Source organism: Dermochelys coriacea, chromosome 1, assembly GCF_009764565.3.
Source record: "Dermochelys coriacea isolate rDerCor1 chromosome 1, rDerCor1.pri.v4, whole genome shotgun sequence".
Taxonomy (NCBI): Eukaryota; Metazoa; Chordata; order Testudines; family Dermochelyidae; genus Dermochelys; species Dermochelys coriacea.
The window spans coordinates 638,144-660,782 of NC_050068.2; the positions used below are offsets into that span (position 1 = coordinate 638,144).

Genomic DNA, 22,639 nt, shown 5'->3' on the forward strand with positions numbered 1-22,639 from the left:
CCTGAGGGCATGGGCCACCGCCAGAGCAAGTGTCTGACCTGCGGCATCCCTGCAGCACAGCCAGGGCCTGGGCCGTGTGAGGAATGGACTGTGAACTGCCCTGACATCCAGCCATGGCTGTTTGGGATTCCCCCGTGCGGAGTGGGGTGACAGCTTTTCCTTCCATCTTTCCCAGTTTCTCCTCATTTTTAATGACTTGCTGTGTAATAAATCATGTTTGCTTTGAACTGTCTGTGATGACCAGTGGGTCAGGAAAGCGCCTGGCATGGACAGAGCACCCCGGAGTGGGGACACCTGAGCCCTGTCCTAAGTACAACAGCCAGATTGAGGGTCAAGCCCCAGGAATCCTGGGCCCACCTTGGTCAGGGCTACAAGGACTCTGCCACCCAGAAGAGTGGAAGGAGACCCCTCCAGTCAGGCAGGCCTCTGGGCAAGGGAGCGGGAGCAAGGACTCAGATCCTTTCACTAGCCCATTTCACCGGGGTGGCGTATAAGCCAGAACTGTTCCCCCGCTTACAGCTGTCTCCACGGTCCTGTGGCTGGCCCTGAACATACAAACCGCCCTAATGGGTCAGACCAAAGGTCCCTCTAGCCCAATGAACAGGGAATCATCCAGTGACCCATCCCCTGTCTGGCAAACAGAGGCTAGGGGCACCATCCCTGCCCACCCCGGCTAATAGCCATTGATGGACCTGTCCTCCATGCACTTAGCTAGTTGTTCTGGGAACCCTGTTACACTTTTGCCCTTCCCAGCAGTCCCTGGCAGCGAGTTGCCCAGGCTGGCAGTGTGGCAGGTGAAGTCCTTCCTCATGTATGTTTATCCTGAAGGGAGAGCGGGACCCCTTGGGCTCTGGTGCACCTATGCGGCCTCCCCCCAAGGGCCTGTTTGAAAGTTGGGAGTAGCACCGACCCTGTGGCTCTGTGCTGGGGCTCTGGAAATGTGTCGGGCTAAAGCAGAAGCCTAGACGGGGTGAGGATGCGGCTCGGAGAGGTGCCCACGTGGGGACGTGCCCAAGGGAGATCTGGGCGGATGCACGACCGACTGATGCAGCATTTTGGAGACTGAAGCTTTATTGGCTTAGCCCAGCTGGGCAAGCGGGGCCCCCAGAACAGCCCCACCCCCGCCGGCCGCGCCAGCTCAGCCGAAGATGCAGACGGTACCGGAGGCCAGGCGGTGCCGGTATTCGTGCAGCAGGCAGGTGGCCGGCGGGAAGTTGCTCCTCATTTCCAGCTTGCCAGGCACCACGTGGATGGTGACGCCAGGCCCCAGCCCCTCACCCAGCTTCTGCAGCATGCGCTGGGCTAAGTAGCCACGGGCCTGGGCTGGCTCGGCCTCCAGGCTGGCATAGACCTCGGGTGGCGGGTTGGGCAATTTCCACTCCAGCTCCCCGATCAGCTGGTGGGTGCGGCCCTTGTCCAGCGAGGAGGGGCTCTCGCTGTAGCAGGCTACCACCTGGAGCCCGCAGGCCGCCTGGCTCGTGATGTAGTTGCCCTGGGCTAGCACCTGGTCCCCGTCCGGGCCGGGCTGCGGCTCCCCACCCCACGCCATCACCGCCCAGCGCAGCCAGTCGTAGTTCTTCTCCAGCTTCTTGAGGACCCTGGCGGCCACCTCGGCGGGGCCAGGCAGCGGGGCCTGGGCCAAGACACCGGCCAGGTCGTCCTGCGCCTGCCCCGGGAAGTAGGCCCTGCACTGGGCCATGGCCTCCTTCATGCGCTGGTGCAGAGCCCCCATGCGGCCAGCCCAGCGGCCCAGCAGCAGAGCCCCGTCCCGCCCTGTCAGCCCGGCCTGGGTCAGCAGGCACAGCAGCCCCGCGCCCACCACCAGGCCGAGCTGCTGGCAGAACCGAGCCATCTGCCAGCGGCGGGGCCGGTGGGCCTGGACGGCCTGCTCCAGCAGCGCCGGCCGCCCCGCCAGCACGGAGACGCCCTGCACCCGCCGGCACAGCCCCAGCAGCTGCCGCTCCAGCTCATGCTGGGCACAGCTCTGCAGGAAGAGCTCCTTCTCGCGCGGGGCGTGGGCAGCGCCCGCCCGCACCGCCGCCCCCAGCTGCCCGTACACGGCAGCCACGCTGTCCTCGCAGCGCCCCACCTCCGCGTCGTCCAGCAGCCCCGGGCCCCCCGCCAGCTCCCGGTCCAGCAGCTCCAGCTCCCGCTGCACGAACTCCAGCTCCTCGGGCGTGGCTGTGCCCTGCAGCTGCGCCACCACGCCCAGCACCAGCGAGCGCAGAGACTGCAGGTAGCCGTGGGGCTCCAGGAGCTGCCCGAAGAGCGCCATGCCGGGGCCTGCGGGAGAGGGGGGGGTCACACTCAGCCCCGGGAGCCCCTCTTCCCTCTCGCCCCGGGGGTGCGGCCGTGGGGTGGGAGGAGAGGGGTGCAGGGCCCCCAAGGGTGGGAGGGCAGGACAGATCTCACAGAGTCTGGGGCCTGCTGGCCGAGTGTGAGCAACTGGAGGGGACCCAGGCTGCCCCACTTGTCACCACCACGACCTCGTGCCAACCCCATGTTCACGTCCACCAGGGACAGCGCATCCCTCTGCCAGCTGCGGGGTCTGGGTATGTGCATGATGGGGGGGGCGCATGCTGAGGGGGCTGGGAGCAAGCTGGGAGGGAGCTGGGCGCACAGGGGGGCTGGGTGCGCATGCGGAGGTTTGGACGTGCATGGGGGGGCTGTGTTTGCACGGTGGGGCTGGGTGCAGAGGGCGGCTGGGTGCATGTGGGGAGCTGTAGGTGAGCACAGTGGGGATGGGTGCACAGGGGGGCTGGGTGCATGGTGGGGGCTGTGTTTGCACGGTGGGAGCTGGGGGTGAGCACGGTGGGGATTGGCGCACGGGGGGCTGGGTGTGGGAGGTGTCATTCAGGGTCTGTGCAGTGCCTGGGCCCCCTATCTCACTTGGGGATGTGCCAGCCCCAGTGCTACGGGGCCCCTGCTCCAGCCAGGACTCTGAGCCCTGCTCTCTGCCAGCCCCCCCAGGGTAGAGTGACCACACCTCCCGCTTTGGCCAGAACAGCCCCTGGCAGAAGTGGGTATTTGTCCCACTTGCTGCCGACCAAGAGCGAACGGGACAAACTCTCTTTTGTCAGAAAAGTGGGTGCGAGGGAAAATGCGGGGGGGGGGTACGAAGGATGGGCACAGGGAGCTGGGCTGGCTCCGGGGGAGCAGGCCCAGGGAGCCAGGTGGGAGCCAGCTGCTGAAGGTGACCCCACCAAACACACGTTCCAGCCCAGGCGGGTCGCTCCAAGGGCAGGGGTGCAAACAGCCTCAGGGACTGGCCCAGCTGGGACAGGAGGGGCTGCAGTGGGCAGAGGGCCTCTCGCTGGGCTCCCCTTCTCCCCCGTTCTGCCAAGGCCCCCAGCCCACCCTGGGCAGAAAAGGCCCTGCCGGGACCAGAGAGACCTGCACCCGCAGGACCCCCAGCCAACACCCCCTTGCCAGGAGGAGTCTCTGCCTCTGGGGATGCCTGGGGGGCACCTCAGGCTAGAGCAGCCTGGACCCACCTCCCCGCAGCCCCAGGAGCAAGGGGCTGGACTGGGCAGAGCCAGGGTCCCCAGGCGGCGAGTCCGTGGCCCCTACCTGATCCGGTGTCCAGGGGTGATGCTGCCTCCAGCTTGGGCTCGAGGACTGAGCAGCGGGCACCTTCCCCGCTGATATCCCGGCCTTATCTGCGCGCCGAGCACACGTGGTGGGCGGGGGCCGGGCTGCCAAGGGCAGAGCTTGGTGTTGTGGCTCCTGGCCCAGCGTCTTGGCACCCCCAGTCCTGGCTCCTTCGAGGGTTCGCTCCCTTCTGTAGCCATTGTGATCCCCGCTGAGCTCCACATCCATCTACCCCGGGATTTACTGACCCCCCAGTGACGCCGGCATCAGCCCCCTTGGCAGAGCCAGAGCAGACCCCCGGAGATCCACCGACCCCCAGCGAGGGGAGCCCCCCACTTCCCTGGTGATTCACCAACCCCCAGCGAGGGGAGCCCCCCACTTCCCTGGTGATCCACCGACCCCCAGTGAGGGGAACCTCCCACCTCCCTGGGGATCTACTGACCCCCTGTCACAGACTCACAGGTCGTGCCCACTCTTGGACCCGTGCAGTCCCTGGGGGAAGCCCCCTTCAGTGTGACAGCCCTTCTTGGGGGGCCACTCTCTCTTGGGGGTCCAGCCCCTCCGCCTCCTGGAGCCGCACTTCTCTGAGCCTTAGCCCACCTGTCTCTGCCATGGGCCCCTTGCTCTGGCTCTCTGGGGCCCCCACTCCCAGAGGAAATAATGCCCCCCAATCTCTAGACCGACACTCCGCCAACCTAACACAGGAGAGTTTAGTGAGCGTCTGAACCCAGCCCAGGAAACTCCCCATCCTCAGGACTGGCCTCCCCCAGCCCAGCCCAGCCCAGCCCATCTAGGGCTGTCCCGTATCCGGGGGGGCTCTGCCTGCTCCCTCCCCAGCCGAGCCCCCAGATCACCTCCCCCAAGCCCCGCCTCTGTCCTTTGTCCTCCCTCCCAGGTAAACAGGTGGCTGGGGCCTCTCTCCTCCGTCCTTTGTTCCCCGCCGGCCGGGACCGGCTGGTCCGGTCACCGGGGTCCTGTCCCCACAGCCCATTGTCCCCCCACCCCCCCGCCAGACCCAGCTGGGGCTCCCGGTCCCCAGGTCCCGGCCGCTGGGGTCTCCGTTCTCCAGGCCATTGGCGGGGTCCCACGTTCCCTCGCCGGCCCTGGGTCCCCCCAACCCCCCCCTCGTTAAAGCAGCAACAGCCAGGGAAACTGAGTCCCACCCCCCCGCATGCAAACCACTGACAAAACCCAGAACCCCCCTTCGTCACCCCCAGCGGGGGGACCCCCCAGTCCTTCCAGTGGCGAATTGCCTCAGCCAGAAATGTGCGTTGGGAGGGTGGCCCCCCCCGGGAGCTCCCCGGCTGCCCCACGACCAGCCCCGCCCCGGCGCCCGGGACCCAGGGGAGCGGCCCGTCCGGCTCCTCCCGCGGCCACCCCAGCTGCCGACGCGGGGGCCCGGACCGGCCGCCACCGGCCCCGGCAGCCCCCCCGCGCCAGCGGCCCCCAACCTGCCCCCAGCCGCCCCGGGCGGGCGGAGTCTCGCGGAAGCGGAAGCGGCGGCTCCTCCCCCAGCGCCGAGCGGAGCCGCAGCAGGTAACGGCGGGGCCGGGAGCGAGGGGCAGGGGGGGGGCCGCGGGTCGGGAGCGTGGGGGGCCGGGAAGGCCGGGGGGGGCAGCGGGTCGGGAGCGGGGGTCCGGGGGTGCAGCGGGTCTGGAGCGTGGGGGGCTGGGAAGGCCGGGGGGGGCAGCGGGTCGGGAGCGGGGGTCCGGGGGGGCAGCGGGTCGGGAGCGAGGGGCCCCTGGGTGGGCCGGGGGGGCAGCGGGTCGGGAGCGTGGGGGGCCGGGAAGGCCAGGGGGGGCTGCGGGTCGGGAGCGAGGGGCCCCGGGGGGGGCAGGGGGGGCTGCGGGTCGGGAGCGTGGGGGGCCGGGAAGGCCAGGGGGGGCTGCGGGTCGGGAGCGAGGGGCCCCGGGGGGGGCAGGGGGGGCTGCGGGTCGGGAGCGAGGGGCTCCGGGGGGGCCGGGGGTGCAGCGGGTCTGGAGCGTGGGGGGCTGGGAAGGCTGGGGGGGCAGCGGGTCGGGAGCGTGGGGGGCTGGGAAGGCCGGGGGGGCAGCGGGTCGGGAGCGAGGGGCCCTGGGGGTGGCAGGGGCTGCGGGTCGGGAGCGAGGGGCATCGCGGGGGGGCAGGGGCTGCGGGTTGCGAGTGAGGGACACCGGGGGAGCCCAGGGTGTGGAGTTACGTGTCTGTGGGGCTGTGGGTCAGGCCATGCCAGGCATGGGGCTCACATGCGGGTGAGCACTGATGGGTGTAGCTTAGCTCTGCGGCTAGTCACCCCCCAGGGTGGGGCTGGGCTGAGCGGTCGCTGGACTCGTTGGCCGTTGATACCCAGACACGGGAGGTTGGGATGGAGCCTGAGCCGAGCCCATGTGCTGCTGAGTGCCCAGAAACCCCCTCCAAAGCAGGGGCAGGCCCAGGAGCCCCGAATCCTGAGCCCTCTGGGGATCACAGTCCCGGCTGCGCTTCTGAGCCTGGCGGACGAAGGTCTTACCCGAGCCAGTGGCTGGAAGCTGAGGCTGGGCCCACTTTCCCTGGGGTGGGATGAATTAGCTGCCGGGGCATTTCCCAGGGTCGGCCTGGATTCTCCCCCCCCCAACTGGCTTTGAGTCCCACTGGGACGTTTGCCCAGAATGGCTCTAGTTTGATGGGGGGAATTCGGGGGGGTCCTGTGGCCTCTGCTCGGCAGGGAGTCAGATCAGCTGATCCCGTCCATCTCGCCTGCCCTTGGGATCTGGTCTGACCCTGCTGCCCACCCTGAGTGACCTCCTCTCCTGTTCCTCTGTCTCCAGGTACTGGGAGTTGGTCCCCCGCAGCACCCCCGCATGGGCACGGATGTCCCGGTCCTCAGGGGTACCCTCGGCCTGCAGCCAGAGGGTAAGGGCGCCATCCGGGGGCGCTGTTGGGCCTGCAGAGTGGTGCCCAGTGAGCTAGGAGGGGCGGATGGGATCCCGGGCTGGACAGGCTGTGGGTCTGATCCGGGAAAGATGGACTATGAATGGACTGAGGTCGGGTTGGCAGGAGGTCTTGAGTGGGATTCCACAGGGATCTGTTCTGGGGCTGGTCTATATTAATGAGCTGGATGAGAGAGCATACTGATCAAATATGCAGATGACACAAAGTTGGTGGGGGGGCAGCACCGACTTTGGAGGATAAAACTAAAATTTTATAGACAACGAAACGAAATCCAAGAAAGACAAATGTCAGGTGCTCTACTTAGGGAAGGAAAACCGAACGCACAAATACAGAATGGGGGATAACTGGCCTGGCAGCAGCGCTGTTGAGAAGGATCTGGGAGCAGTGGTGGGTCACAACCTCCACACGAGTCAGCAATGCGATGCTGTTAAAAGAAAATGCAATGTCAGGTTGCAGTAACAGAGGCAGAGCGTACGAGTCACGGGAGGTGAGAGCACCACTCTGCTTCTGGTCAGGCCTCAGCTGGAGCACGGTGTCCAGTTGGGTCACCAGTGTCTAGGAAGGATGTAGAGAAACCAGAAAGGATCCAGAGGCGAGTGACAAAGAGGATCCAAGGGGTGGAATACAAACCATACGAGCAAAGGCTGAAGGAACTGGGTATGTTTAATCTGGAAGAGAGGAGACTGAGGGGGGACATGACTGTGGTCTTCAGATCCTTGAAAGGCCGCCATAAAAACATAGAGAAAAGTTGTTCTCTCTGGCCACAGAGGGCAGGAGAAGAGGCGATGGGATCAAACTCCAGCAGAGCAGATTTAGATGAAATCTCAGGAAGAACTTTCTAATGGTAACAACAGGAGGACAATGGACCAGATGCCTCGGGAGGTCAGGGAAGCTCCTTCACTGGAGGTTTTCCAGAGGAACTTGGGTCTGTCTGGGATCAGTCAGAACCAACCAATCCTGCATCTCAGCAGGGCCAGACTAGCTGACCCCTGCGGTACCTTCTAGACCTGTGGGTCGGTGGTTCTAGGACAGGATGCCCGGGTAGATGGGCCTGTTGCCCAAGCTGCTACAGCACGTCCAGGGTCCCTGGCCACCTCTGGCAGGCTCGGATCGCAGAGGTGCCATTGTGCACAGGGGCCCCCAGTGTGAACAGAAGCTGGGGTGCCCGCATTGGGATGCCTGGCCAGGGTGTGGTTGCATTCAGCAGCTTCCCTCGTCTCCCCGTGGCTGAGCGTCACCTGGCCCTGGGCTCTGCCAGTTCGGTCGCGGTGCCCCTACCCTTGCTGAGGGAGCCTGGCTGGGCCTGAGGCCAGGAGCTGGGCTGTCAGGGTATGTTGTTCTGGATATACCATGTATATATCCCAGCACATTGCAGCCAATGCAGCATGTCTGATTACCTGCCCTGTAGGTGTATGTGTGCACTTGGTGCGAGGAGCTCCTGGCCCTCAAGAGACTGTGTACGGGCTTTGGAGACCAGAGCGGCTGAGCTAGAGGAGCTAAGGGAGAGAGAGAGGTACATAGATGAGACTTTCCGGGATGCAGTAGAATGGTCCCACCTCCGGTCTGACAGCCTCTCTGCTGTTGAGGAGGATGAAAGTCCCAGGGAAGGAGAACATCCAACTGGAGCAGAGGGAAACGGGCCCATAGTTGGGACCCTCCTTCCAGATGATGTTATGGATCCTCTTGCACTGGGGGATTCGATCATTAGAAACATAGATAGCTGGGTTTGTGATGACTGGGAGAACCGCATGGTGACTTGCTTGCCTGGTACGAAGGTTGCGGATCTCTTGAGACATCCAGATAGACTTCTGTGAGTGCTGAGGAGGAGCCGGTGGTCGTGGTACATGGAGGTACCAATGACGTGGGGAAGGGTAGGAGAGAGGTCCTGGAGGCCAGATTCAGGCTGCTAGGTAAGAGATTGAAGTCCAGGATCTCCATGGTAGCATTCTCTGAGGTGCTCCCAGTTCCACGCTTAGGACCAGGTAGACAGGCAGAATTGCAGGGTCTCAATGCATGGGTGAGACAATGGTGTAGGGAGGAGGGGTTTAGATTTATTAGGAACTGGGGAACCTTTGGGGAAAGGAGGAGCCTATACAGAAAGGAGGGGCTCCACCTAAACCAAAATGGAGCCAGATTGCTGGCATTTAACATTAAGAAGGTCGTAGAGCAGTTTTTAAACTAAGGGCTGGGGAAAGCCGACAGGTGCAGAGGAGCACGTGGTTCAGACAGAGACATCCCTTAAGGGAGGATATACTAATGGAGAATCTCTATGTCCTAGTGAAGACGAGAGGATGGAAGATGACAAAATACAGGCAGGGTCTGATCAGAAATGGTCAAATAAAAAAAAAAGGCCCATTCAATTACATTGTATAATGGCAGACAACTAAAAGGAGACAAGTTTTTAAAGTGCTTATAACCAGTGCTAGAAGTTTAAATAATAAGATGGGTGAACTAGAGTGCCTCGTATTAAATGAGAGGTTTCAGAGTAGCAGCCATGTTAGTCTGTATTTGCAAAAAGAACAGGAGTACTTGTGGCACCTTAGAGAGTAACAAATTTATTTGAGCATAAGCTTTCGTGAGCTACAGCTCACTTCATTGGATGTATGAAGTGAGCTGTAGCTCACGAAAGCTTATGCTCAAATAAATTTGTTAGTATTAAATGAGGATATTGATATAATAGGCATCATAGAAACTTGGTGGAATGAGGATAATCAATGGGACACAGTAATACCAAGGTACAAAACATATCGGAAGGACAGAACAGGTCATGCTGGTTGGGAACTGGCACTGTATGTGAAAGAAAGTGTAGAATCAAATGAAGTACAAATCTTAAATGAACCAAACTGTGCCAATTATGGATAGTAATTCCATGCTCTAATAATAAGACTGTAGCAGCAGGGATATATTACCGAAAACCTGACCAGGATGGTGATAGTGACTGTGTAGTGCTCAGGGAGATTAGAGAGGCTATAAAATAAAAAACTGAATAATAATAATAATGGGGGATTTCAATTATCCCCATATTGACTGGCTACATGTCACCTCAGGACGGGATGCAGAGAGAAATTTTCTTGATATCTTAAATGACTGCTTCTTGGAGCAGCTAGTCCTTCAACCCACAAGAGGAGAGGCAATTCTTGATTTAGTCCTAAGTGGAGCACAGGATCTGGTCCAAGAGGTGAATATGGCTGGACCGCTTGGTAATAGTGACCATAATATAATTAAATTTAACATCCCTGTGTGGGAAAAACACCCCAGTGGCCCAACCCTGTAGCATTTAATTTCAGAAAGGAGAACTACACGAAAAAGAGGAGGTTAGTTAAACAGAAATTAAAAGGTACAGCGCCAAAAGTGAAATCTCTGCAAGTTGCATGGAAACTTTTTAAAGACACTGTAATAGAGGCTTAACTTAAATGTTTACCCCAAATTAAAAAACATAGTAAGAGAACCAAAAAAGTGTCCCCGTGGCTAACAACAAAGTAAAAGAAGCAGATAGAGGCAAAAAGGCATCCTTGAAGAAGTGGAAGTTAAATCCTAGTAAGGAAAACAGAAAAGAGCATAAACATCGGCAAGTGAAGTGTAAGAACATAATTAGAAAGGCCAAAAAAAAAGTTGAAGAACAGCTAGCCAAATTCTTTTTAGGTGACAAATCTGAGGAACTGTCCCAGAGTGAGGTGGTGTTAGAGGAGGTTTTGGAGCAAATTGATAAACTAAACAGTAATAAGTCACCAGGACGAGATGGGATTCACCCAAGAGTTCTGAAGGAACTCATATGTGAAATTGCAGGACTACTGACTCTCGTCTGTAACCGATCATTTAAATCAGCTTCTGTACCAAATGACTGGAGGACAGCTAATGTGATGTCAATTTTTCAAAAGGGCTCTGGAGGTGACCCCAGCAATTACAGGCCAGTAAGCCTCACTTCAGTACTGGGCAACTGGTTGAAACTATAGTAAAGAACAAAATTGTCAGACACAGATGAACATAATTTATTGGGGAAGAGTCAACATGTTTTTTGTAAAGGGAAATCATGCCTCATCAATCGACTAGAATTCTTTGAGGAGATGTATCATGGAGTCCCTGGGCGATGCTCTGGAACTGCTCCCTACGAAGCCAGGCAGGACTCTGGAGAAGTCTCCTCTCTCTGAGCAAACTGTCTCCAGGGCAAGAAGCTTCCCCAACTTCCACCTTCCTGAGTCTGACCTCGGAGCATCCAGCATCCTCTGCCCCTCCATGCGCTTCCCCTAGCGAGTCTGCCCAGGCGGGGTCCTGGGGAAGCCAGAGAGTCCTATACCCTAACTTCACAGTCAGACGTGACTCTCAGCCAGCCAGTAAAACAGAAGGCTTATTAGACGACAGGAACATGGTCTAACACAGAGCTTGTAGGTACAGAGAACAGGACCCCTCAGCTGGGTCCATTTTGGGGGGCAGTGAGCCAGACAACCCCATCTGCACTTCACTCCATGTTCCCAGCCAGCCCCAAACTGAAACTCTCCCCAGCCCCCCCCTCCTCTGGGCCTTGTACCTTTCCTGAGCCAGGAGGTCACCGGATTCCTTTGTTCTCCAACCCTTTAGCTCTCACCTTGCGGGGGGGGGGGAAGGGCCCAGGCCATCAATTGCCAGGAAACAGGGTGTCGGCCCTTCTCTGTGTCCAGACCTCTGCACACACCTGCCCTCTACGGCTCTGCAAGGATCACACGCCCTTATCCCACCCCCTAGATACTTAAAAACTGCATTGGGGAAACTGAGGCACCCCCACACTATTCAGAGGAAACATTAAGAACAGTCCCACTAATGAAAAAGTTTTTCCTAATATCCAACCTAAACCTCCCCCACTGCAACATGAGACCATTACTCCTCGTTCTGTCATCTGTTACCCCTGAGAACAGTCTAGATCCATCTTCTTTGGAACCCCCTTTCAGGTAGTTGAAAGCAGCTATCAAATCCCCCCTCATTCTTCCCTTCTGCAGACTAAATAATCCCAGTTCCCTCAGCCTCTCCTCATAAGTCACGTGTTCCAGTCCCCTCATCATTTTTGTTGCCCTCTGCTGGACGCTTTCCAATTTTTCCACATCTTCTTGTAGTGGGGGCCCAAAACTGGACACAGGACTCCAGATGAGGCCTCACAAATGTTGAATAGAGGGGAACAATCACGTCCCTCGATCTGCTGGCAATGCCCCTATTTATACATCCCAAAATGTCATTGGCCTTGGCAACAAGGACACACTGTTGACTCATATCCAGCTTCTCATCCACTGTAACCCCTAGGTCCTTTTCTGCAGAACTGCTGCCCAGCCATTCGGTCCCTAGTCTGTAGTGGTGCCTGGGATTCTTCCGTCCCTAGTGCAGGGTCTGCACTTGTCCTTGTTGAATCTCATCAGATTTCTTTTGGCCCAATCCTCTAATTTATCTAGGGCCCTCTGTATCCTATCCCTACCCTCCAGCGTATCTACCTCTCTTCCCAGTTTAGCGTCGTCTGCAAACTTGCTGAGGGTGCAATCCACACCATCCTCCAGATCATTAATGAAAATATTGAACAAAACTGACCCGAGGACCGACCCTTGGGGCACTCCACTTGATACCAGCTGCCAACTAGACATGGAGCCATTGATTACTACCCATTTCAGCTTGGAAAAGAGACGGCTAAGGGGAGATATGATTGAGGTCTATGAAATCGTGGCTGGTGCAGAGAAAGTAAATAAGGAAGTGTTTTTTACTCCTCATACCACAAGAACTAGGTGTCAAGTATCAGGGGGTAGCTGTGTTTGTCTGTATCCACAAAAACAACAAGGAGTCTGGTGACACCTTAAAGACCAACAGATTTATTTGGGCATAAGCTTTCATAGGTAAAAAACCACTAGCGGTCACCAAATGAAATTAACAGGCAGCAGGTTTAAAACAAACAAAGGAAGTATTTCTTCACACAACACACAGTCAACCTGTGGAACTCCTTGCCAGAGGATGTTGTGACCATAACAGGGTTCAAAAAAAGAATGAGATACATTCATGGCGGATAGGTCCATCAATGGCTATTAGCTAGGATGGATAGGGATGGTGTCTCTAGCCTCTGTTTGCCAGAGCTGGGAATGGGCGACAGGGGATGGTTCACTTGATGATTCCCTGTTCTGTTCACTCCCTCTGGGGCACCTGGCAGTGGCCACTGTCGGCAGGCAGGACACTGAGCTAGATGGACCTTTGCTCTGACCCAGTAAGGCTGTTCTTGTGTTGTTATGGATGTTCCTCTGGCTGGCTGCACCCAGGCCCAGGCCCAGCCGTGTGCTCTGTGCCGGGCCGGCTTTCACGCCATCATCTCTCCCTTCCCAGGGTGCCTGGGGCCATGTCGCGGCCGCTGAGCCAGAGGAGTGACCTGGCCAATGACAACAGCTGCCCGGGGCTGAGCTTGGCGCTGCGGGCGCCCCACAGCGAGCTGATGAATGGCACGCTGCCGTGCCAGGCCTTGCCCCTGGGGCACTGCGTCTGCCCCGCCCTACACAGTGCCCTGGGGCTGGGCCCCCCGCCTACAGAGGACCCCGCCAACGCCAAGTGGGTGAAGGACGGGCAGAACCAACTGCGCCAAGCGGCCAAGCAGGACCAGAACCGCAATGAGCTTGGCCCCCTGGCCACGGCTCTGCTTGGTGACCTGCCCCTGGGGGGCCCGGACGAGGACGCCGACTCCACCCCGGTACAGAGCAACCCCGTCACGGCTGAGTCAGAGCAGAGCTCGGAGCGCGAGCCCGGCAAGAGCGCCAGCCTGCTCTTCGGCCCGCGGGCCAGCGCCACCAGCGACGAGGACTCCAGCTGGGCCACGCTGAGCCAGGGCAGCCCGGCCTGCAGCTCCCCCGACGACACAGGTAGGGGCAGGCCGGGGCCCATGGGCTCGCTCAGCTCCTCTGCTGGCCCGGCACTGGGGGCAGAACCGCCAGATGCTGCGGGGAAGGGGAGGAAGCGGAGCTCTGCAGGGACGCATGGATGGGGGCGGAGCTCTGCAGGGACGGATGGATGGAGGGGGCGGAGCTCTGCAGGGACGGATGGATGGGGGCGGAGCTCTGCAGGGACGGATGGATGGAGGGGGCGGAGCTCTGCAGGGACGGATGGATGGGGGGCGGAGCTCTGCAGGGATGCATGGATGGGGGGCGGAGCTCTGCAGGGATGCATGGATGGAGGGGGCGGAGCTCTGCAGGGACGCATGGATGGGGGCGGAGCTCTGCAGGGACGGATGGATGGAGGGGGCGGAGCTCTGCAGGGACGGATGGATGGGGGGGCGGAGCTCTGCAGGGACGCATGGATGGAGGGGGTGGAGCTCTGCACGGACGGATGGATGGAGGGGGCGGAGCTCTGCACGGACGCATGGAGGGGGCGGAGCTCTGCAGGGACAGACGGACGCATGGAGGGGGCGGAGCTCTGCAGGGACGGACGGATGGAGGGGGCGGAGCTCTGCAGGGATGGATGGATGGAGGGGGCGGAGCTCTGCAGGGACAGACGGATGGATGGAGGGGGCGGAGCTCTGCACGGACGCATGGATGGAGGGGGAGGAGCTCTGCATGGATGGATGGTTGGAGGGCGGAGCTCTGCACGGACGGATGGACGGATCAATGGGGGTGTCCCAGCCAGGCCCTTGGGGGTGACCCCAGTACTGGGCCGGGTCCCAGGCCCCCGTAACTCACAGGGGAGGTCCGTGGCCTCCGAGGCTGGGCCATTGGCACCAGCAACTCGTCTTTGTCCAGGGCTCCCTGCTGCGAATCCAGCCCGGCCAGGCCCCGGCAAGGGGCTGCTGCGTCCCCGTTAGGGCGCGATGCTCCCCGGGACCCTGGCAGGTCCCCCTTGACCAGTCACCTGGCTACTGGCTGCCAGGGCACCGTGACAGCGAGGGGAGCTCTCTCTGGGACCGAACATCGGAGCCTCCAGCATGCGTGACTCTGCCGGGGGCCCCACAGGGAGTCCCAGGCTGGGGGCGCCGGCCCCACCCTGAGTGACGCCAGGTAGGACTCTGGGGCAGCGTCTGCCCTCAGGGCACCTGTCCCAGGGCAAGGACACCTGCCTCTCCTTCAGGGACCCCTTCCCCCCACATCCTGCTGCCCCTCCATATGGACCCCCACACCCCATACCTCCCACTGCCCAGTCAGTGGCAGGGGGGTGCTGTGACCTGGCCACCCACATGGAGCAGGGGGGCCCAGGGCCGCAGCACCCACTGTAGGAAGAGGAGTCGCCTCGCTGAGTAGGTGGGTGGGGGAGCTGTGTCAGGACTCCTGGGTCCCTTCCAGATCAGACAGGAGCCATGGACCTTGCCCCACACCCCCACAGGACTGGTGCCCCCCAGAGGGGACAGGCCTCATGTCCCATTTCTTGCCCCACAGCCAGCCAGTGTCCGCCCTGGGCCTGGATCAGGGATGGGGGCTCCTAGAGGGGCACTGGTGGGAGCAGGGGGCTGTGGGTTGGGAGTGAGGGGCACCGGCCTGGCTGGGGGGGAGCAGGAGGCTGCGGGTGGAGAGTGAGGGGCACCGGGGAGCCTGGGGGGAGCAGGGGACTGCGGGTCGGGAGGGAGGGGCACCGGCGGTGCTGGGGGGAGCAGGGGGCTCCGGGTGGAGAGTGAGGGGCACCGGCGGGCATGGGGGGAGCAGGGGGCTGCGGATTCGGAGGTAGGGGCACCGGCGGGGCTGGGGGGAGCAGGGGGCTGTGGGTCGGGAGTCAGGGACACCGGCAGGCATGGGGGGAGCAGGGGGTTGTGGGTCGGGAGTGAGGGGCACCGGCGGGGCTGGGGGGCAGGCAGGGGGTGGGGGCTGGGGGAGCAGGGGCGGGGGGGTGGGGGGGGGGGGTGCGGGTCGGAGGGAGGGGCACTGGCCGGGCTGGGGGGAGCAGGGGGCTCCGGGTGGAGAGTGAGGGGCACTGGAGGGGCTGGGGGGAGCAGGGGGCTGTGGGTCGGGAGTGAGGGGCACCAGCGGGGCTGGGGGGAGCAGGGGGCTGCGGGTCGGGAGGGCGGGGCTGGGGGGAGCAGGGGGCTGCGGGGCGGGCGGGAGGGGCACCGGCGGGGCTAGGGGGAGCAGGGGGCTGCGGGTCAGGCGGGAGGGGCACCGGGGGGCTGGGGGGAGCAGGGGGCTGCGGGTCGGGAGGGAGGGGCACCGGCGGGGCTGGGGGGAGCAGGGGGATGCAGGTGGAGAGTGAGGGGCACCGGCGGGGTGGGGGGGGAGCAGGGGGCTGCGGGTCGGGAGGGGAGGGGCACCGGTGGGACTGGGGGGAGCAGGGGGCTGCGGGTCGGGAGGGAGGGGCACCGGCGGGGTGGGGGAGCAGGGGGCTGCGGGTCGGGCGGGAGGGGCACCGGCGGGGCTGGGGGGAGCAGGGGGCTGCAGGTCGGGCGGGAGGGGCACCGGCGGGGCTGGGGGGAGCAGGGGGCTGCGGGTCGGGAGGGAGGGGCACCGGCAGGGCTGGGGGGCAGGGGGGTGGGGTGGGGCTGGGGGAGCAGGGGCTGCGGGTTGGGAGTGAGGGGCACTGGGGGGCTGGGGGGAGCAGGGGGCTCCGGGTGGGGAGTGAGGGGCACTGGAGGGGCTGGGGGGAGCAGGGGGCTGTGGGTCGGGAGTGAGGGGCACCGGCGGGGCTGGGGGGAGCAGGGGGCTGCGGGTCGGGAGGGCGGGGCTGGGGGGAGCAGGGGGCTGCGGGGCGGGCGGGAGGGGCACCGGCGGGGCTAGGGGGAGCAGGGGGCTGCGGGTCGGGAGGGAGGGGCACCGGCGGGGCTGGGGGAGCAGGGGGATGCGGGTGGAGAGTGAGGGGCACCGGTGGGACTGGGGGGAGCAGGGGGCTGCGGGTCGGGAGGGAGGGGCACCGGCGGGGGTGGGGGGAGCAGGGGCTGCGGGTCGGGCGGGAGGGGCACCGGCGGGGCTGGGGGGAGCAGGGGGCTGCGGGTCGGGAGGGAGGGGCACCGGCGGGGCTGGGGGAGCAGGGGGATGCGGGTGGAGAGTGAGGGGCACCGGCGGGGCTGGGGGAGCAGGGGGCTGCGGGTCGGGAGGGAGGGGCACCGGCGGGGCTGGGGGGAGCAGGGGGCTGCGGGTCGGGAGGGAGGGGCACCGGCGGGGCTGGGGGAGCAGGGGGCTGCGGGTCGGGAGGGAGGGGCACCGGCGGGGCTGGGTTGGCAGATACTATGTGGGGCACAGGAGTAGTTACATCAGAGCGGCCAGAATGGGTCAGCCCCACGGTCCATCCAGCCCAGTGTTCTGTCCTCTGACCGTGGCCAGGACCAGGGGCCCCAAGGGAATGAAGAGATCAGGGAGTCACCCAGTGACCCATCTCCTGTCCCCCTGAGACGCAGCAGGGACTGAGGGGGGCGGATTGACCTGGGGGTGTCGCAGGGGTGTTTTGCTGGGACTGTCTGCACTGGGGATGGGATAGCGGGGGGGGGGGGCGTCACTGGAGGGACGATACCTGAGCCTGTCACCTGAGCCGGGAGGGGGGTGCAGGGCCCTGACTCCCCCACACTCTGTCCAGGAGCGAGCTGGGGCCAGGTGACACCAGGAAGCTGGACAAAGGCTGGAGGAGGAGCCGGGGGGAGGCTGGGGAAGTTGGCTGGAGGGGGTTTTGAGTTGGGAGGGGACTATGGAAATGGAGGGAAACCCGGGGCTGGGGTCTACGCTCCCTGCCCCCCAGAAAGACTTGACTGAGGGGTCCTGGTTGTACCCTGAAGCTCTGTTTTAGACTGTGTTCCTGTTGTCCAATAAACCTTCTGTTTTACTGGCTGGCTGAGAGTCCCAGGGAATTGCAGGAAGAGGGGTGCAGGGCTGTGACTCCTCCACACTCTGTGACACCCCATTCCCAGCTTCTGGCAAACAGAGGCTAGGGACACCCTGGGCCTGGGCTGGCCTGTCCCCCAGAGCATGGAGCCCCCGGGCTGGCCTGTCCCCCCCACAGCACAGAGCCCCCAGGCTGGCCTGTCCCCCCAGAGCATGGAGCCCCTGGACTGGCCTGTCCCCCCACAGCTCGGAGCCCCCCGGACTGGCCTGACCCACCACAGCATGGAGCCCCCGGGCTGGCCTGTCCCACCACAGCATGGAGCCCCCAGGACCGGCCTGTCCCCCCCACAGCACAGAGCCCCCAGGCTGGCCTGTCCCCCAGAGCATGGAGCCCCTGGACTGGCCTGTCCCCCACAGCTCGGAGCCCCCCGGACTGGCCTGACCCACCACAGCATGGAGTCCCCGGGCTGGCCTGTCCCACCACAGCATGGAGCCCCCAGGGCCGGCCTGTCCCCCCCACAGCACAGAGCCCCCAGGCTGGCCTGTCCCCCCAGAGCATGGAGCCCCTGGCCTGGCCTGTCCCCCACAGCTCGGAGCCCCCAGACTGGCCTGACCCACCACAGCATGGAGCCCCCGGGCTGGCCTGTCCCACCACAGCATGGAGCCCCCAGGGCCAGCCTGTCCCCCCAGAGCAGAGAGCCCCCAGTGCAAACCAGCTGACGCTCCATTGCCCCGAAGGCAACACAGACCCCCCTCTGAGCTCCATTCGAGGGGGGCAGGGGCGGTGTGTGGAAGCCAGCTGCAGTGAGCTCCATGCAGCCCGCAGGGCCCCCGCCCCGGGGGAGGCAGCCGGAGGTGCCAGGGAGGGCACGGAGCTGCGCAGAGCCAAGCAGGAGGCTGTTTACGCTGCTCCCGGCCAGCTGTGCCCACGGAGGCGGGTGGCACCGGCTGCCAGCACCGCGTACAGCTCGGATCCCTGCCAGGCCATTGCTCGCTGGCTGCTCGCCCAGCAAGGGATCCAGGAGCGGGGCACAGCCAGGCTATTGGAGCGACCACGGACGCTGCCCGCCTGCCCCCAGCACCAGAGGAGGCCCGGGCAGGGTGAGCTCTAGGGGGCTGCGTCATGAGGCCTGGGCTGGTTTGCAGGCTGCTTTGGGGCCAAGGCCCAGGGCTTGGACCCGGGACATGGGCTGGGTGCAGAGCTGGGCTCTGCTGGGGGCCCGGCATGATCCTGAGGCCCTCTGCCCCCCACATCTGTCTGGGTGTGCAGGGACTGTCCACAGAGACTGTGCAGCGCCCGGGGTGTCAGCTGGGGGGCTCTGTGGGGTGCTTGGCATGTCTGGGCCCTGAGCTCAGTGTGTGTGGGGGGGTCTGTGTCTACAGCGCCTTAAGGACAAAGGAGAGTCGGCTGGTTTGCACTGGGTGCTCCGTGCTGTGGGGGGGACAGGCCGTCCCGGGGGGCTCCGTGCTGATAGGCTGGCAAGGGGGCTCCATGCTCTGAAGGTATCATGGAGCGTGGGGGAGTTGGGCCCTGCACCTCCCACTTCCTGCAATTCACCGGGACTCTCAGCCAGCCACTAACACAGAAGGTTTATTAGACGACAGGAACATGATCCAAACCAGAGCTTGTAGGTACAGAGAACAGGACCCCTCAGCCGGGTCCATCTTGTGGGGCAGGGAGGCCAGAGCCCCATCTGGGCCTCCCTCCATTTCCCCAGCCAGCTTCAAACTGAAACTTTCCCACCCCTCCTCTGGCCTTTGTCTCTCTCCTGGGCCAGGAGGCCACTGATCCCTTTGTTCTCCAACCCCTTCAGTTGGCCACTTTGCAGGGGAGGGACCCAGGCCTTCGGTGGCCAGGAGACAGGGCATCGGCCATTCTCTGTGCAGACACCATCCCACTGGCCCTCTAGGGCTCTGCCACAATCACCCCCCTATCCCATCACCTAGAGACTTATGAAATGCCTAGAGGAAACTGAGGCACTCCCACAGTATTCAGAGAAAACATTAATAACATTCCCACTTCGTCACAGGGGGGACAGGTTGGCTTGGGGGCTCTGTGCTCTGGGGGGACAGGTTGCCAAGAAGGGCTGGAAGCCGAAGCCAGGGATGTGCCTGATCAGTGGAACCATCTGTCACAGCTCCACCTGCCCTTCCGCGGCTCCACCGGTCCAGTGCCCTTGCCCAGCTCCAGGACAGGCCCTGGCAGGTCCCCTGCAGGGCATCAGGCCCCTCCAGAAAGAAAAGAGGACTTGTGGCACCTTAGAGACTAACAAATTTATTTGAGCATAAGCTTTTGTGAGCTCACTCACACTCTCTGGGGTCAGCCCCCCAGCTCCCTCCCCCTGGGACCGACCCTCGGAGCCCCTATCCCCCACCTCACACCGGGAGCTCCCTCGGCGAGTCCCCCTGGGTGGGACCCCGGCAGGAGACTTGTACCCCAAGGGAGCCGGGCACCCCCCCCGCCTGACTCTGCAGTGACTCAGCCAGCGGGTAACAGCAGGGTGGTGACTGGGGGTCTAGACCCAGTGCAGAGAGTTACAGCCTGGGCCAGCCGGGTTGGATCAGAGCCCAGAGCCCCCCGGCCCCTCTGTAATCCCCGTCCAGGAGCGTCTCCTGCTTCCGGCAGCCCCCCACTTCCCAACCCCTCTCCCTGGCTCCTCCTTCGCCCTTTGCTCTCCGGCTGGTCGCACGGGCTGGCTCCCTGCCGAGCGGGGCCCATCCCTGGGTGTTAGTTGCTAGGTGCCAAATGTCCGGGCAGTTGGAGGGGCCGTTGTCTTGTGGGGCTCCCCATGGGCCTAGGCCCCAGGCAGCCAGGCGCTGTCACAGCCAATCTCTGGGTCTCTACCAACTGCCTTGCCCCACCCAGAGAGGATGTTATCAAAGTCCCCTGTGTCGTGGCTTCTGCCCGGGGCACTGCTGGAGCCACTGGCCCCTGGTTCCCCTCAAGCTGGGCTAGAGGCCTTCTGGGCAGAGGGCTCAGCCCAACCCGAGTCTCTGGGCTCAGTGCAGGGGGCAACACGGGCATTTGTTGGCAATATTTGCATGAAGCGTAGGTGTGCCTCAGTTTCCTCGGTGTGCCTTGTTGTTTCCTGGGGGGGAAGAGACTGAGTTTGCCCTTGGGGAGGTGAAGGAACACAGGTGGGGGTCACCTGCTTGTGGGCGGACTGAGGAGTCATTAAAGTGCTTGAAACTCACCCAAATTGACACGTGCCCGTCCCATGGGGGGGGGGGTGCAGAGGACAGAGGCTGGCGGGGGGGGCTGCAGCTCCGGGTGGGGGAGGGGGCCCTGCAGCTCCTGGTGGGGTGTGGGGGGCTGCAGCCCCGGCTGGGTTTGTCGGTCTGTCCCTGTGTGTGGACTGAGTGGGGCAGCCCGTGGCAGGAGCTGCTCGTCAGTGCTGGGCCGTGCTGGGGGAGGAGCAGGCGGGGAGGCTGAGCTGGGACGCATTCGGCCCACTGATCACTATCACTGTGAGCTCGGCTGGGTCTGGTGCCCGGCTCGGCTGGGTCTGGTCGGTGCCCGGCTCAGCTGGGTCTGGTGCCCGGCTCGGCTGGGTCTGGTCGGTGCCCAGCTCGGCTGGGTCTGGTGCTCGGCTGGGTCTGGTGCCCGGCTTGGCTGGGTCTGGTCGGTGCTCGGCTGGGTCTGGTGCCCGGCTCAGCTGGGTCTGGTCGGTGCCCGGCTCGGCTGGGTCTGGTGCCCGGCTCGGCTGGGTCTGGTCGGTGCCCAGCTCGGCTGGGTCTGGTGCTCGGCTGGGTCTGGTGCCCGGCTTGGCTGGGTCTGGTCGGTGCTCGGCTGGGTCTGGTGCCCGGCTCGGCTGGGTCTGGTCGGTGCCCGGCTCGGCTGGGTCTGGTGCCCGGCTCGGCTGGGTCTGGTCGGTGCCCAGCTCGGCTGGGTCTGGTGCTCGGCTTGGCTGGGTCTGGTCGGTGCCCGGCTCGGCTGAGTCTGGTGCCCAGCTCGGCTGGGTCTGGTGCTCGGCTGGGTCTGGTGCCCGGCTCGGCTGGGTCTGGTGCCCGGCTCGGCTGGCTCTGGTCGGTGCCCGGCTCGGCTGGGTCTGGTGCCCGGCTCGGCTGGGTCTGGTCGGTGCCCGGCTCGGCTGGCTCTGGTGCCCGGCTCGGCTGGCTCTGGTCGGTGCCCGGCTCGGCTGGGTCTGGTGCCCGGCTCGGCTGGCTCTGGTCGGTGCCCGGCTCGGCTGGGTCTGGTGCTCGGCTGGGTCTGGTGCTCGGCTTGGCTGGGTCTGGTCGGTGCCCGGCTTGGCTGGGTCTGGTGCCCGGCTCGGCTGGGTCTGGTCAGTGCCCGGCTCGGCTGGGTCTGGTGCTTGGCTGGGTCTGGTGCCCGGCTTGGCTGGGTCTGGTCGGTGCCTGGCTCGGCTGGGTCTGGTGCCCGGCTTGGCTGGGTCTGGTCGGTGCCCAGCTCGGCTGGGTCTGGTGCTCGGCTGGGTCTGGTGCCCGGCTTGGCTGGGTCTGGCCGGTGCCCGGCTCAGCTTGGGGGCGACGACAAGGGGACTGTGTCGTAGGCAGAGGCTCGGAGGCGTCTGACTTGGTGCCGTCCAGACGAGGCTCTGCCGGGCACCGCCCATCGTTGTAACGGGGGCCCCGGGTTCCAGGGCTGTTCCCGGGGTCCCGCAGGGGCTGTTCCCAGCCTGGTGCCTGCCACACTCTGGCCTGGGCTGCAGGCGACGACCCCATCAGCGCCGGGAAATGGGGGGTCACGGGGGGCTGGCTGTGCCCCGAGCGAGCTGGCACTGGGGCCGTGCGAGTCGATCTGGCCAAGCCCAGGTCATGCCAGGGAGCCCCGGGCCTGGCTGGGGGGCTGGAGGGGCTGAGCTGAGGGCCGGCCCTGGGGGGACGAGTGGGCAGAGCGAGGGGTAGGGCGGTGGGGTTGGGGTTGGGGTTGGGGTTGCGGCTGGGCTGGGCTGGGCTGGGCCCCGGGCCGATGTTGGGGCCTTGTCCTGTCCCGGCTCTGGCCCATGCTGACTCCCCGGGGGTGCCCGGCCCCAATTACCCTCCACCCCCCACAGACGCCTCCTGGGCCCACAACGCCTTCGAGACGGACTCAGACCTGCCGGCCGGATGGGTGAGGGTGCAGGACACTTCGGGCACCTACTACTGGCACATCCCCACGGGCACCACGCAGTGGGAGCCGCCCACAGACCTGGGGCAGGGCGAGGAGGGCCGCGGCCCCGACTGTGACTCCCAGGGGAACACACCCACCGAGGAGCAGCGGGTGAGAGCCCCATGGATGCCCCCCACCCTGGGGAGATGCTGCCAGTATCCCAGGGACCACCCCTCCCTCAGGGAGACACTGCTGGTGCCCCAGGGACATCCCCCACCCTGGGGAGACACTGCCAGGGCCCCAGGGACCCCCCACCCTGGGAAGAGGCTGCCAGTGCCCAAGGGGACCCCCCCCACCCTGGGAAGACGCTGCC

The 22,639-nt window shown here is 63.8% G+C and overlaps 2 protein-coding genes across 7 annotated transcripts in view; one reads left to right on the forward strand and one right to left on the reverse strand.

The window, feature by feature from the left end:
• Window positions 1-130: 130 nt before the first annotated feature.
• On the reverse strand, window positions 131-4,595 carry LOC119841454. Its single transcript, XM_038368918.2, has 2 exons — window positions 3,571-4,595; window positions 131-2,283 (listed from the first exon to the last, which is right to left on the reverse strand). Exon 2 carries the CDS (start codon window positions 2,273-2,275, stop codon window positions 1,139-1,141), a length of 1,137 nt encoding a protein of 378 aa, XP_038224846.1. The 5' UTR covers window positions 2,276-2,283; window positions 3,571-4,595; the 3' UTR covers window positions 131-1,138.
• Window positions 4,596-4,840: 245 nt separating this feature from the next.
• Window positions 4,841-22,639, forward strand: part of APBB1 (amyloid beta precursor protein binding family B member 1) — a 33,707-nt gene continuing 15,908 nt past the window's right edge. For 4 of the 6 annotated variants that reach the window (XM_038370455.2, XM_043503957.1, XM_043503956.1 and 1 more), the window contains exons 1-3: window positions 4,841-5,127; window positions 12,826-13,352; window positions 22,232-22,437. In XM_038370455.2, coding sequence (XP_038226383.1) covers window positions 4,856-5,127; window positions 12,826-13,352; window positions 22,232-22,437 — 1,005 coding nt within the window. In that variant the 5' untranslated portion in view covers window positions 4,841-4,855. Of the gene's footprint in view, window positions 5,128-6,377; window positions 6,463-9,631; window positions 9,680-12,825; window positions 13,353-22,231; window positions 22,438-22,639 lie in introns of those variants that run through there. The other 2 variants (XM_043503960.1, XM_043503958.1) reach the window with 2 other exon arrangements.